The 16,490-nt window shown below is 34.3% G+C and overlaps 1 protein-coding gene across 3 annotated transcripts in view; it reads left to right on the top strand.

Annotated features, from left to right (window-relative positions):
- Nucleotides 1–16,490, top strand: part of FBXL17 (F-box and leucine rich repeat protein 17) — a 493,271-nt gene that overhangs the window by 320,621 nt on the left and 156,160 nt on the right. For all 3 annotated transcript variants that reach the window (XM_027036588.2, XM_027036580.2, XM_027036579.2), the window contains one exon: nucleotides 9,489–9,565. In XM_027036588.2, the coding sequence (XP_026892389.1) occupies nucleotides 9,489–9,565 (77 nt within the window). The remainder of the gene's footprint in view (nucleotides 1–9,488; nucleotides 9,566–16,490) is intronic.

The raw sequence follows: 16,490 nt of genomic DNA, 5'->3' as shown, positions 1-16,490 counted from the left end.
CTAGGAGCAGAAATGTGTTTCCCCTTCATAGGGAATAGACCGATGACTAGTCCAAGCAGAGCAACCTGGATTTTAGTGATTATGATATTTCAGAGTCAAGACTGCTAAAATTTGTACTAAGTGCATTTATAACAATTATGTGTTTGCTCATTTAATGATAGTATTGGTAAGGGAAAATGTATTTCTTAAGAATTACATTTATAGGGGCGCCTGGGTGGCTCAGTCAGGTAAATGTTTGACTTCAGCTCAGGTCACGATCTCATGGTTCATGGGTTCGGGCGAGCCCCACGTGGGGCTCTGTGCTGACAGCTCAGAGCCTGAAGCCTGCTTCCGGTTCTGTGTCTCACTCTCTGTCTGCCCCTCCGTCCCCTCAAAAAAATAAATAAAAACTTTTTAAAAAGTAGTTATAACAAAAGAATTACATTCAAAAATGTATACACACATGCACATATATATTATATACTCTTCTGAATATAAATTAAATGATTGATGATCAAGTCTTTTCATTGATGGATAGAGGTAAGAGAGAATCCTCTGGAAGTGTATTTTATAGGCAAATGAACTTTATATTAGGAATCATTGAATCGGCCTGGTAGCCAGAAAAGCTAAGTAAGATTCAATAGCCTTTCCCTGAAATTTCTGAAATTCATTCTGTTGTATTTAGTTAAATATTATTTAAGAAGAAAATTTGGAGGACTTTGTTTCTATATCCTTCAGATAGATAAAAATTAACCGAAACCAGCCATTATTCTTCTGTTGGGATTTACAAAATATAAACTGCATACTTTTCATAAGAGAATTCTTGGTCAATGCCCCTTATTGTCATTTGTAGAAATATGTGGCTGTTTTCTTTCTTTTTTTTTTTTTGTTTTTTTTTGGAAAAAGAAATGTAATTGTTATTTCTTTTTTAAAGTGAAAAAGTTATCTTTGTGTAACTACAATGTAACAGAACAATTAAGCATGACCCAATGCTTCCCTTTCCCATAAGTGTTAGAGCAAAGATTATTTTACCTCTGACATGAACATTAATATGTAATGATATGGGAGAAAACAAGAATAAAGCAGTGGCAGTTTCAGAGCTTTGGAATAGGTTTTTATGAATTCAGCAGCAATGATCCTTAAGCCTTAAAGGGTTCAGAGTTCAGTCTAGCCAAGTATTAGTAAAGTCAAATGTATGTAATGTCTCTGCCTTCATCAAGTCTGTGGGAGCTTTCCGTTTTCTTCTTTGTGGATGAATATGCAGGTTATTTTGTTCCCAGTGCCCTCCCTTTTCCAGCTCCTTAATCTAGAACTCACTCCTTTTCCTTTCTTTTTTCAGAACCCAACAAGAGGCCTTCACTATGCTTTTCTCCCAATTGCAGAATTAATTATTTTTGTGTAATCACTGCTGAAAATCACCTGTAAAAATTCTTTTGTTGGCTTTTGCTAAAGCCAGAAATTTTCCAAGCTTAAAAATTTAATGACAAAGTACAGGCTTCCTGAGTATGAATACTTGAAGCGTAGGGGAAACATTTGGAGTGGAGAACATTGACCTCCTTTCTTTGTGTTTTATTACAGCTATCTAATTATAAGCTTTCAAAGAAATCAAATTAGGTGCCCTCTTCATTGCATTTTAAAATAAATAATCTATTTTTTTTCTTATCACTAAAACCATTTCTCAAGCAAAATTTTGAATGATACATTTGGATGTTTAAAATCACTGTTAGCCAGAGTGAAACCATTCTTTTGACTTTTATAAATTGTCTTTACCTGCTGTGTTTTATAGTCTTCTGAGAATTTGGCTTATCCAAAAAGAGATTTTGTGCCTTCCCAAGTGAGAAGGAAACCTTTTGTCAGCATCTTGTCTGAGTTAACTCCTTGGCTACGCAGGTCATGGGAGGTCTATGTTGAACATCAGTCTTTGGCTCTATCACAGAACTAGTATTGAAGCACGGGCCAGCTCCCAGAGTACAGAGGTTAAAGAGGCAATTAGTCACTACAAAGCCGACTTGTGTTGTCTCCTGGTAAGGAAGTACTTAACTCCTTCCTGAATGATGCCTGAAGTCTCATCTTCTGGGTGCTTTTATATTCCAGTAAAATAATTCAGTCTTAGCCATTTTAAATCAAAGGTGAGCACGAAGTATATGATGTCCGTTAGATTGAGACTTTCTTATCTACTTACAGCAGTTAGGGTAAATGGGGTAGGAATGGGCAGGGAGATTATTATCAATTATATGTGGAATAGTCCACTTCAGTTTCATTTCAGTTGTTTGGAAGCCTAAAAATCTCTTCTAGCTTTAACATTAAAGTTTTTCTTTATTATTGGTGGTGGTAGTGGGGCGTGGTGTGGAGCTTGCCAGAATCTTGCATCACTTTTTTTCAGAAGGGGAGTGGCTTCTGATGAATTACAATTCACTAAAATGGACCATAGCTTTATATGTTTTTATATTCCTGAGTCTTTTTTTAAGGGCCTGGGCTTTTGCTTCCACACAATAAATTTTTGTAACATGTAGAATAATAAAATCTTCTCTTTTGTCCTTTGTCTAAAAATATGCCAGAAAACCATAGAAGTAGCACCAGTCTTAACAGTATCAACATTGTGCAGTGCTGTATTCCCCCAGAGATGTTGGTAATAAATTGATGGAACCCCAAAAAGTTTAAAGGAAGAGGAGGTTTTTTAACTTTTCCTGTTTCAAAGTAACTACGTTTTCCCCCACTGAGGAATGAATACACTGCTGAATTAGAAAGTCTTGCCTTTACATTTCTTCCTCCTTTCTTTCTAGGATTTCCTTTAGTCCTGAAATATAACTGTTTTCAATGATATGTTTGTTTTTTTTTTTTGCTCCTAGGTGGGAACATTGTTATTAACAATAACAAAAATAAACAACAGTTGATTTATCAAGGTTATAAGCATTATGTCCATCATTTTATAATAATGTGGCTTTCTGATTATATCTTTTAATGTTTCTAACACATAGTTTGCACTCAATAAAGCATGGTTGAAATAAATAAATAAATAAATAAATAAATAAATAAATAAATGCGTTGGATCTTTTTTCTGTTTCTTGCATATTTTGAGGAATGCTCAGACTAAGTGAGCTCAAGTTGTTAAATAATGATTTAGTGTAGTTGTGGTAAAAGGATGGGACAATGGCTAAAATTAAAAACAAGACTTTGGATAAATGTATCTGAAATATCAAAGCCAAATCCATGTTTGTCACAAATTTGTTGGTTTAAGCTCCCTTTGGGGAAACCTTTAACCATCTTGTTTCTTAGTAGCTTAAAGAAGATGTACATTTTTAAAATAGTACAGGCTTCATTCTATCCAAAAAACATTTTTAAAATACTCTGAGAAACATCCAAATTATATTAAAACATATTTTACTATATAAATGAAGAAGCAAAATATTTCAGTTAGAGCTGATTTGTAGTGGTCATTCCTAAATATATTGGAAAATATTATTTTGTTGTTGTGTACTCCTTTTTCAGCACTGACTCCTACTAGCTTTCCAGTTGGGAAGCCTACCTAATGTTAGAGATGCTTACGGAAAGGCTGGTCCAGAAGGATCAGCAATGACAACATCTGCTCTGCCTCCTCAAAGGTGTCTAAAGGTGCAAACCCCTAGGACTTAGGTTTCAATAACATTTCAATTTATAGGTCACTAATTGTAGTAGGTACTTACTGTAATGAGTCTACTTACTGTACTACTTACTGTAGTAAGTCTCTCTTTCACTATCCATGTGACAAAATGGGCATCAGTTCTCTACTGTTTGAAGTAGCAAATGCCTAAATTAATCTTAGGTCCGCTAATCAGATATCGGCTTTCCAGAGAATAACGTTTCGTATGTGAGAACTTAATGAGTGTCCCACGATAACTATTGTTAACTGGTGGAGCTGGTGACGTTTTGCATGTCACTGCTAGTCTTTGCCCCTGTGGTATATTAAGAACATGCTCTGAGCAAATGCTTTTAGCATTTTCATTGCAAGTCAACCTTTAAAAAAAATATCTTATGGTGAACATGTCTACTATGAGAATATCTTCGGAAGTTTACATGAGAAAATAGACTTGCATATTTTTTGGTATCATGTTGTAAATGGAATAGACTAGAAGAATGTTTACACAAAAGTGTATCATAAAATACAAAGCACACTCAGCATATCATTTTGATGCTGTTGTGTCTTTCATTTGTCATTACGTGTAGCTGTTTAAGTTAAATACAACAATAACTACTGCATACCATTTCTGTGAGGTTAAGGTGTCCTATTACTAGAAAAAGTAACTGTAAATGGAATGTTTATAGATGAAATTATAGTGACATGTAATAAGGAGAAATGCACTATTATTAATAGATTATCGGGTCGATTCGTCTTGTACATGTTTACCTGTAAATGTGTCTTTTTTTTGTAAATAGAAATCGTTTATATAGGGCATTTTCTGAAAGCAAGATACACCTGTAAATCATGCCAATTCATTTGCTGCACTGGGATTGGATTATTCTTCAGTAAAACTCAATTGGAGGATTTAGAAAAATCAATCAAATATCATTATTCTTTCCATAAGATGCCAAATTGTGTTTTGGTGACCTCTGCTATCATTTAAATGACCTGAAGTCAGGATGAGCTTTTGTAGCACAGAATTGGAGTAAGTTTGCTCTGTTGTTGCTCTCCTTAGATCTTGTAAATCCTTTTTATTCCTTTTTCATTTGTATGTGTCTGTGAGTTGCAGCTTCTTATGCTTTTATAAGCTATATAGCATAGGGTGGCTTATTGGCTTGCTCAGTTTCAAGAAATGATGAAAATGAAGTTCTATTCCTTAAACCCCCCCAAAAGATCACTTTTACAGTGTGTTTGCATTTCAGGAATTTTAAAGTTTGATCTCCATGTTTATTCAACCTTAAACATACCTAGCTCCCCATTGTACTTATTTGCCAATTACTTTACAGCACTTTTCATACTTTTTGTTTTAAATCTGTGGGGTTGTTTTTGTCTTGTTGCATTTTTTCCTTTCCTTGAAGTTATATCTATTATTCAAATATAAAAGTGACTTAGGAAAGAACATCCTAAAGTTTATTTAGAAATTCACCAAGCCACATACTAATGCATCTCTAATGGGGACATTTCTTTCCACACCTCTAAGGTGATTGAGCCTGTCCTTTAAAGTGAGATTTGCAAACCAGTGTCTGGCAGCTCCAATTAGCTTCTTTTGGGTTTGAAGCACATCACAAACAGTAACAAGGTCTCCTAGGACACTCCTCTTGCAAGCAATGTAGTCATATTTCCTCATTAGTTCTTTTCAATTGTCACTAATGCCATGTTCTAGCTTTTGAGTAGGAGACAAAAAACATAAAAATTTGGTATGTATGTAGAATGGGCCATTGTTTTCCATAATTCAAGGCTCTTTTGAATTCCTTTGATAGTTTTGAAGCTTACACAGCTTAATTCATTAACCTTTACCCTTCACATAAATCAGGTGATTAGGAATCTATTGCTAAGGAGACAGATTTTCCCTCCACTGAAACTAAGTAAATGCTTTTTCTTCTGAAAAAAAAAATCCTCTATAGCTGACAAAAGTAACCTTTTTGTTGCTTTTCGAATGTCATCAGATGTTTCAGGTGCATTTTAAAACATTATCAAAAGCAAGTGAGCATAACATTGCATTATTATAAATAATAATTCTGGATGCTTTGGATACTTTGGAGCAGGTTTTCTGTCACATTTTGGAATTCTAAAAGAGTTTATATGTATATATGTATGTATACACACACACATATGTACTCAACAGCTGTTACTCAAGAATTTACAGTGGTTGCAAATTTTAAATTTTTTTTCAGAACCCTGCCAAAGCATAAAAGAAGAAAATAATTTGAGGGGAGGCAATTCAGAAGAAACTAAAATATATTGATCCTAGAACATTTGATTTGGATAAATTGTTCATATAGGCCCTCATGTTTATAGAGAATGGTAATATGGGCTTTCAAAGGAGCTAGGTGGTTCTGTGGGTCCATGGACGTGAGAATAGGGTATATTTTGCCAGATTTTTTATTTCTTCTTGTTAAGATATGTCTCACTTTATTTCTCAGAATTTAGGGAAAAGTTTAGCAGACTTGTGTTGGATATTTTTTTTATTTGATAATCTGAAGTTTTCCTTTATGCCATTTTCTCATTATTAATTTCTCCTTAATAATCTTATAGATTGTTTCTTTCCCTAAGGATATAGTTCTTTTTCCAAGTTTTGTAATTCTTTATGTTGTTATGCATTAAGTGAGAAAGCTTTGAATGTACTGAGAATGTCAGTAGAGAATGTCAGTCATACGATATTCTGAGGTTTGTCTTTAGGGATGGTGGGGACAAGCGTGGGGTGAAGAATGGGTAAAAATTGAATTCTAGATTCTGAGTTTAGGGACTCATGGCTTGTCCCTCAGGACAAAACTATAATTTATCACTGAAATTAATGGATATCCTCCTATGCATTATCTGTGAATAGGAGAGGGGATGGAGAAACAAAGGTTTTAAATGTGGTCCTTGTTTCTCTCGCTCTCCTTAAAGATTATCACTTTACAAACATTTCTTTTTTATTGCTACCATTTAAAAACTGACCCTTAAAAAATTATATAAGTACCTGTAGTCAAAAGTTTCAATAACTGCTACGTTTTACCACCTTGTTTGTTGCCTGCATAGTGCTATACAGTGAACTGGGAAATGCTGTAATGTTAATACACTAAAGGTCAGACTAGAGCCAAGACTCGAAACAGAGAATTATTTAGAGTAAATGTGGTCCACAGACTATAGTGTTATGTTCACATACTTCCTGTAAATACATACTGTAATGGACTCTAAAAGTTTCAGGAGGAAAGGACAGTCACCATGCAGGTGTCTGTCTCATCATGACCTGCTGTCACTGCAGGCTGCCTAGGAAACTAGACCTGGACTAATCCCTGGATTTCAGGCACTAGCCAGTTGATGTGGGGTTCCATTTCCATCAATTTGCAGTAACAAGACAATACAAACCGTTTCCACTTTCAACTCTCAAAACAACAGGTATTTTAGCTACTTATTTGAAACACTCAATTTTGCGTAATATCGTGTTAAGAGTTTCAGCCTACATTCACAGAACTTGGGGTTCCTTGCTTCAAATATCACACTTTGGAATGATGTGATATTTACATTAAAAAAATTAAGTTTTGCCACACATCTTCCAAGGAATGTTTTTTTTTTTTCTCTCCATGAATTTTTATTCAAGGAGTACCTCTGTGTTGTGTGTAACTTCTAGTACACTGGCTGTGATTACAGGGTAATTAAAAGTGTTTGGAAAACCTCATGCAGCTGAACTTTTAAAAACAGCAAAAATCCTAGGTGATACTTTGTAAAAGCAAAGTGCTTTTCTCTTATATTTCTTTTCTCCTTTTCTGTCTAAAAGATATTTACTGCTTTCTTCTTAATCATGTGTTATCTCTTGGCTGTCGCCTCTTGAATAAGCTAAATTTACTTGCCATATCTATTCATGATAACTTTCCTCTGACACGCAGTGGGGAAACCTGATGCTCATGGCCTTTCATCAGTTTTTCAAGAGTTTTCATCCAGTGATTGATTATCTTATTTTATATGAATACTGGTTCTTGTTGCCTATGAAATAGCATTTGATCTGGCTTATACAGTGAAATCAATTTGTGTTATTTGCTCTTTGTAGTTTGCTCTGTGTGTCTTTAATGTTCCTATGTGCTTGTGGCATATCTTATAAAGAATCAAGTGACAGGAACACAGATAGGATATTGCATCTGGTTAGAGTTTTTTCACAATCAAATGTAAAATCAGGCATTTTGGACTATTTGGAAAGAGCATGAGAATAAAATAAATGACACAAACATTATTTCTGTACTGATTTATTTTATTTTGTAGTAGTCATACAGAATACTGCATCTGTTAAACTTTTTTGGTAGGTGCTAGAGGAGGACGATGAAACGTACCTTTGCATGAGAGAAGGTAGTCATTTCTTTTAATTTAAGGGTTTTGTAATTATCTAGGGTCTCTATTTTTATCCTTCGCGTGTGAAAATTCATTTTTAAAGTTGTAAATAAAACATAGTTGTTGCCTGTAATGTTTCATCTCCTTTTGCCCTTCCTTTTTTATGAGTTTATTCAAATATTACATTAAAGCCAAATGACATGGAATTAGATTTAAAATTTTCCCTTCATAATAAGCTCTATCAATGATAATTGCATTGTATTGCTGTTTTAAGTTTTCTGTTGTAGCCATGGAATAACTTCTCTGTTTTTGTCATAAATCGTTTTTTAAAAAAAGCCAAAAACAATGTTTATTCATTTATTCTGAGGAACTTTGAAATGTTTATCATTTCATTAAAACAATATTCTATAAAAATATCTTAAAGGAAAAAGTATGTCTTCTTTATAACTAATTTAACCTTCAGTAATGAATTATGTGAAGTAAAATCATATAAATTTTTCTGACATTTTATGAAGATTCCTACAAATAAGCCAGACAGCAAATAAAATATCTGCAAGGCAGAGATGGATACTCAGTAATTTTTTGATGGATTATACACACAGGTATCAAATTACTTGATCCTTACTTCCTAGAAAAGGTTAATGACTCTTTTTGCTTTTACCCTTTTACTTAACCGTTATTTATAAAGATTAAAACAGGGACTACATTGAAGGATGCATATTCCTACATTTCAGTATGACTGTACAGGTTTTTCTGATATTATGGGAGACTGAGCCACAAAACGGACGGTGTTGTTAATCATTATTTTTAAAGTTCATTCAGTTCTTTACCACATGTTCCGCTATAGCTATTAGAGCTGAGTGCACCATTCAAAAACCTTTTAACTTAAATGAAACCAGAGAAGACTTTAAATCTTACATATCTTTATATTACATATCTATCTATATTATTATATCTATGCAATAATTCACTTAAAATATTAAGAATTAAACATTTTAAAGTAATAGATTTTAAGGTTCTTATGTGTTCAGATTTTTCTTTCATCTATAATTAATGTTATAGATTTTAAAAATATTTCTGATTTTTGTGGAATAAAGCACACAAAAATGTATATTTTAGTGTTATCAAACTCCATCATTAATAATTGAACCAAGAGCCCATCCATCTATATTCTAGTTTCATTATAATTGTTATATATCGTTTTATTATGTAAATGACATGTTCTTTATATAGCCTGTGTTTATTAATCTGTTACTAAATGTGACATTACTTTTACAGAACCGTCTCTTTTTCATCACTTTGGTTTTAAAATATACACTAGTCATAAATGTATTTAATCAAAGTCATTTAGGTATTACTACACTTGAGTTTAAAGCAGAGAATATAACACTTTTTCCTGACACACTTGAAAGAAGTTTGTTGAGAGAAGAGAGCTGTGGCATTCATCAAATGCTGACCTCTTCCTGTTACAGTCATGGCCAGACTCTTGCTAATTTAACTTGAAACGCATTAGTGTAACTCACCACTTTTTATGTGTGTGTTTCAGGTGTGTGGAGGTCATTGCAAAGGAAGGACAAAACCTGAAAGAGCTGTATTTGGTGTCCTGTAAAATCACAGATTATGGTATGTAATGAGTCCTTGTCCTATTCCTTTTTCTAGAATTAAAAAGTTACAAAATCTTTGAAAACTTTTTAAAAGAAATCAAGAGCTACTATCTCATAGAGACTGCTCATCTTATGATGTCTGATGATACCAAAGTAAATTAAGAAATCATGAGACGAGGGCCCAGAGTAAAATGAACATGCAGTGTCAATTTTTCACCACATGCAATCACACACTATGTGCATATGCACACATACACACTCACATTGGATTAAAAAGTATGTCTAAAAAAGCTGTCCAGTGAAAATAAGCACGAGCATAATTTAATATTTGATATAATAATAAGTATAACTAAAAAGTTATTACTTGAGTTAATATGCTTAATTTAATGTCATGTCAAATACATTCCCTGCTGACACCCCAAATGGCATGCTACTTAATGCTTTAAATTTCTTAAAGCATTGGAAACTTCCACACGTAGATATGTAAAAAGTAAAGGGTATACATTTGGATGCAAGATTTTAAATTACCTTAATTTTCAATATCTTTCTAAAGTGGAGAAGAGCAAGTGGTTTTAGAAAAAAATGAAAAGTACAAAATCATCTCATTGGAGTAATAAAAGAGTAACCTAGCCTTTTCTTTTTTGTTCACATTTATATATTTTTTCTTATTAATTTGTATATTTAATCTAAATATAGAGTTTTAAGCAGATATTTGGCATTATGGGAGACTGAAATGGTTTTCTTTCCTCTTTTCTGATTTTTTAATTTGTTCATTTAAATTTGAGAATATGCTTTCTACCTTGAGGGAAACTAATAATTCATCAAGTTTTTTTTATTGTTAACTCTGACATATGCTAATACATGACTCCAATCCTAGGATGTCATGCTGACCATCTGTCCTGGGTTGGAGAGTTGTATTTTATCGGCTACTAAATTCAGCCTTTAGAAAAATTCTATGCAGCTATAATAAAAAATAACATAAAACAAGATTTGGCTTAAAATAATGCTAATTTCTTTTCACAGTTTGTTTTTTATAATGGTAAATGAGCCTTATGTTGATTTATTCATAATGTTTTTGGGTTGTTGGTTTTTGTTTTGTTTTATTTTTTTTACTTATACCAGGCAAAAGGAGTGTTTTGATAGGTTTTTCTTTTCTTATAGTTTGTTTTCTGGTTTGGCATATTAGATTGCCCCTTAGATACAGTAATTCTAAAACCTTCAATATCTCCCTATTGTCTAGGCCTTAGAGAGTTCTCTCTGTCCAACCCAGGGCATATACTCAATACCTATGGACTTGTTAATCAGCTAATATATTCATTCATTCCAAACTCTTTACTTAGCATTCAAGCTCCTTTACTCTTAGTCTCCTACCTGCCCCTCCAATCTAATTTTATATATTTCTCTCCTTTACCTATTCAGTGCCAATGTCAGATTGCTAATTGCCACTAGAGCTATGGATTAAGTTCCTTAGAATGAACTCTTCAAGGTCCTACAGTGGAAAATATTGCTAAAATGACACTCTGTCCCAGCACCTAAGTTAGCAAGTGCAAAGAAATGATTCAGAAGATACAGAGAGGAGAAAAATCTTTGGACTTGAGACTTGATCAAGTTCAAGCTTTGTTCTTTATCTGTTCTTTGGCCATAGAGAAGTTCCTTCACATCTCTGAGGCTCAGTGTCCTCATTTTTAAAAATGGGGAATTCATGTCTGATTCATATTTATGTACCTGGTACCAGGTCTAATGATTAGCATTGAAAAATGTTGCTTTCCTATATAGGAGGTGGAGAGGGAAAAATTTTTATACAAAATTCTTCTACCCTTTTTCCTTTCCTGGGTTTTGGAAGAGGTTTTTATTGTTAGTGTTGCTGTTGTCTGTTGTTATTATTTATTGCTATTGTTTATTGAAATTATCATGTTTTGGTGTTTAGAAATTTTAGAATTTTTTTCTTCCAGTGAGGTGAAAACTATGTTAAAACCTTGCCAATATGATTTACATTTATTCATATCTCTGAATTATTTAAGTAGGTGGATTTCTGCACATTAGGATCACCTGGGGAATTTCTAAAGCATACTGATTCCTGAGTCTTATGCAGGAGTAATTAAATCAGAATTTCTGTGAGGTCGGGCCCAGGCAAAGGTTTTATAAAACCTTCGTAAATGATGTTATATCAGCCAAAGTTGAGAACAACTGATCCAGTCCATCTGAAAGCACCAGAGATGGACATTTAGGGGACTTCCTTGCCATGTTGATGAGAAATCTGTCACAATATTTCCAGTATCTTAGTTCCTTCAGTGTTAAGCTCTCTGTCTCACCTCATCTCTCTTCCATCTTTCCTGAGGTTTTAGGTGTTCAAAGGGTTCATGGTGAAAGTCAGTGTTCATCTATGGATTCTGTTCTTCAAAATGTTGGGGCACAATTGAGGAGGAGGGGTAAAGGTCAATAGTTTATGCGATTGTACTATAATTGCTATTTGATTATAAAATTAAAACAAATCATTGAAAGTTCAGATCCATTCATCTCTTTTTCCCTGGTAACATGCTGATAACACATGAATAATTTTTGTCAGAAAGACAGCAAAAGGATTATCCTTTGTTAACCAGAGAAACAGTGTGTTATTGGAGGTAAGTGCTCTGCTGGGGGAGGCTGGCTGTGATCCCTTGCTCTGTGTTAATTATAAATTTTGGGATGGAAAAACAGATGCCTATTTTCTTCTTTAGCTGGATAAGTAGAGATATATTCCATAGAACTTTTAGATTATTAAGGCTACTTAAAATTGTGAAATCTGATGCACACCTGATACTGGGGGAGTTTCATCCTTTAAGAGACTCCTCCATAATTCTGCTTCCTATTGCTTTACTCATATTTGAGCTAGTTAGTCTCATCCTCATCTCCTCCCTCTGTGATGCTGTGTTTGTACATGCTTTCATTATAGTATCCCAAGATTTTTGAAGTTTTTTGCAGAATGCATTGATTCAGAAACAGCAGCCCGCCTGGCGTATCATTTGTAATTTTTGTCAAGATTCTCACAGATGTTGAATGCGGTATTATAGTACTTAGCAACACCTGGCCAGGCTGTTATGAAGTTATGTTCATTTTAATTGATGTATGATATAGTCGTCATGAAGAAAACTATCATTCTAATAGGCTTCTTATTCCCATATTGAACATAGATCTTTATGGTAAAGGATGGCAATTATAAACAAATCAATAATTCAGGCACAGCTAAATGGAAAATATGGTCTTGGGAAATTGCTCCCTGAGGAGAAATCTAATATCGTCACTCTTCTTTCCCTGAACAAATAAACGTTATGTAGGCAGTATCGTGGGGGGAAAAAACCCTCAAACTTAGGAGTCAGAGAGTTAGGTTAGAATCCAGCTTTGCTTCTACTTTTCTTTATGACCTTGAGCAAGTTACTTAACCTCCTAGTTTTGTCATCTATTAAGCACATAATAAAACGTACCATAAAAGGTAGTGAATATGAATATAAAACATCTGCGTTGTACCTAGTGGCATAAGTGGGTATTCATTCATTAGCAGTTCTTAAAATAATAGAATCATCTCTTTCTCTGAAGAAGAATCAGCTCTCCTCCTCCTCCTCTTCCTCCTAGTGTGGCTTTCCTGTCTGTGGGAATCATGATCTAGAAGTTTGACCTGTACTTGCCTCATTGACTTATATACCTAAGCTATGTCAACCACATTCTTATTAGTAGGGAATAAAGGAAAGATGCAGCAGAAAGTTCAAAATCTTTCATTTGCCTCCCTAGTTTTTTCCTCATCTCTTCTTCATTTTTGTTGGGATAATTTTCTCCTGGCTCCCCTTATGCTTTCTTTTGTTCCTATAAGAATTTGTCAGCTGATAGTTTTTAACCTACTTTCTGCTTACCTTCAAATGCTTTTCTGTTCAAAGTTCTCTGGAAAATTGTATCCCTGGGATTAAAAGGAATACGAGGAGTAGAAAGTCATGTGTATCCTTCAAGCCTGTGGGCATCAGAGCCAGTCTGTCTTGGACCGCATGGCACAGAGCGTGTGGCGGGATGAATGGGATGGATGAATAAAGCACTTACCTCCCCTAGCGTTTCCATAGTGAGTTTTACCAATGTGGCCCTATGTCAGGGAGCAGTTGTAAAAAGGGCCCTGTTTTCTTTCTGGGTTGTTATCACATTTCCTTTGACCTTAGCACTCCTAAGGGCCCTAGAAATACACTCTAGAGGATATCTTTTTGCTTTCCCTCTCAAGTTGTCAAATAACCTTTAATTAAAGAGGACTGTAAACACTTAACTCTGACATCGATATTTGGGGCCTACAAGGTCACTGACAACCCACAGGGTCATTCTGTGCTGTTCCACAGGCTCCTCTGTCTCTCCCACAGGCCCTGGGGCTACTCTTTCAGCACAGTCTTTGGTTACCCCTTCTTCTGCTTGCCATTGGTCTTCTGCCTGATTTGGGACTTTTAAACCTAACCTCAAGGCTTGCCACAAAAGCTTTTGGATTGCTCTGAGCAAAAGGTCTCCCAAGTGAAGGAGGTCACTATTCCCATGGTGATCATTTCAGATGTCATTTCAGTTGGCCTGCTGCACAGAAGACGTGATACGTATTCATTCTGTCAGCAGATTGATTCAGCACCTACTATGTGATGTGTTCCATGCTACGTGCAAGACATACATAGTTTCTGTATTCCTGGAGATTTCATTCTGATGGGATTGAGAGGACAGGACTAACTTGCTCATTTAAAAAAAAAAAAAAAGTAATACATTTTCTTCCAGACAGGAAGAATGGCAGGGAGTGGCCTGCTGACATTAATCTGTGCTTTGGTGTAATCCACGCCTCACCCCAGCCTTGTTGAACTTTGAACATTATTGAAAGATTTATAGGTTGTGCATTCCCTACCTCTTCTTGAGATACCAGATCTCTTCAGCTGTTTGTTAACTCAAATTGGGATCCTGGATGCATTATCAAAACAAGTATGCACGTTGAAGAGACAAAAAGAAACCCTGACAAGTATTCTGGATTACACTCGTATCAAGAGGGCTTCATCTTTTCTTGTCAAACCAACACTGATAAAGTATTCAAGAAAAAGTCTCATACCAAAAATAATTTTGCTCTTTTTTATATTACTTTATTTTTCATATTATTAGGTATGCATTACATACAATGATATTCCACTTAAAATTAAATCTCTGGTTTTTCCTTTTACATTTTGTTTCATTTTCAAATTGTATTTCAAAGTGTTCCAAGATTGTTGGGTAAGATTCAGCTCCCTTTGTCAGCAGGAATAACTCTAATAGTTGTAAAGTGACAGAGAAGAACTTTAGAAAATACATTTGCAAGTCAAAAAGAATGTCTTATTGTTTACTGTTGATTATTCATGCTTTCTTTCCATTCTATCATTTAAATATAGATAGCTTTTATTGTTTCTAACAAAATAGTACTAAATTGCTAAATCTTCTATTGTTGCAAATTTCCCTTGTTTATGTGTCCATCTTGAAAGTTACTTCTTTTCACTTCTAATTCTCTATTTCTATTCCTGAAGTTCCTCACTGCTAGATTGATATACCTACTGTTGTACTTAGCAAATATTATATTCATTTTTTTCTTCTCAGTAATTGTCGTAATTTCTCACCAAACATTTGGTATTTAATTGCAATTTTTTCTGAATGTTTTTCTTTACTCAACAGCAAAGAAATCATTGACTTTCTTCCCTATTTCCTAGGTCATCCTAAGACTGCATCTACATAACCTTGAAGTAAAAGGCTGAGCAGTAACAATGCTTATCACTCTGCCTTGACATAACAGACTACAGAATCTCAAATCTATTGAGAAGGACTAAAGACGTTTCTTCAAGTTAATGCTCCCATAACCAATTCACAGGCCAGCTTTAGCTTCATTAATATAAGAAGTTTTTTTTTTAATTAAGAAACCTTTAACCTACATTAGCAAGACAAATGGACCAATTTCTATTTGCTTGCTCCTAAACTTTCTTATACCTCCAGATGCATGTATGTTGTTGCTCTAAATTAATTAGTTTTTTTATAAATAAATACTACATTTCTATATTTAACTGAATCATTAACTAAAATATTCACTTTCCAACTTTCCTCAATTACTTCTAACATTTCTAAAATGTAGCATTTAATTTTAATTTTAATTAGCTGTTTTTAACATTAATCTTATAAAGGAGGCCTATTATAGATAAAGAAATTTGTCCCAAATCACACACTTTTGAGAGTATGCATTCTAAGCATTTGTTTTCCCTGTAGTATGCTGTATTATTATTGAATTTTTATTATTATCAGTGACAACTAGATCTAAAGGGGACTACAGTGAACACCAAGATAATTGAAATAATACTATGTTTCCAGTATCCTGCATGAGAAACAATTTCCTAGTGTTTAAAACTTCTTGAAAATAGATGCCTTGAATAGTAGTGAGTTCTCTATTACAAGAATTATTCAAGCTGAGGGGCACCTGGCTGGCCCAGTCAGTGGAGCATGCTACTCTTGATCTTGGGGTTGTGGTTTGGAGCCCCACATTGACTATAAAGATCACTTTTAAAATTTTTTAAAAAAAGAATTATTCAAGCTGAGATAATCTCTCTAGGAGAATGTGGAAAGATGGAAGCATTGAGTAAGGAATTGACCTATATGATGTTTAAATTCCTTCTAATCCTGCGATTTATTCTGGACTGGTTTTATGTTTTGTTTCATTCCGCAGATGTTTACTGTATAACTGCTGGCTGGGTGCCGTGGAGGATACCGAGTTGGATAGGAAGTTTACTCTTTAACATTGAGAAGGAAGATAGAAACAGTGAAAAGTTTTTTAACAGATTAAACAATATGATGAGGTCAAAGAAAAAAAATAGGCCCTACAAGATATAGGGTTTTGAGGGGCCGATCATCAGGGATTGAAATCACTGGGGAAGCGTCTGTAATGGAAGAGGCATGGG

Source organism: Acinonyx jubatus, chromosome A1 (genome assembly GCF_027475565.1).
Source record: "Acinonyx jubatus isolate Ajub_Pintada_27869175 chromosome A1, VMU_Ajub_asm_v1.0, whole genome shotgun sequence".
In the NCBI taxonomy this organism is placed as follows: Eukaryota; Metazoa; Chordata; class Mammalia; order Carnivora; family Felidae; genus Acinonyx; species Acinonyx jubatus.
Note: the sequence above shows the minus strand (reverse complement) of the source record. Positions and strands in the feature narration are given on the sequence as shown.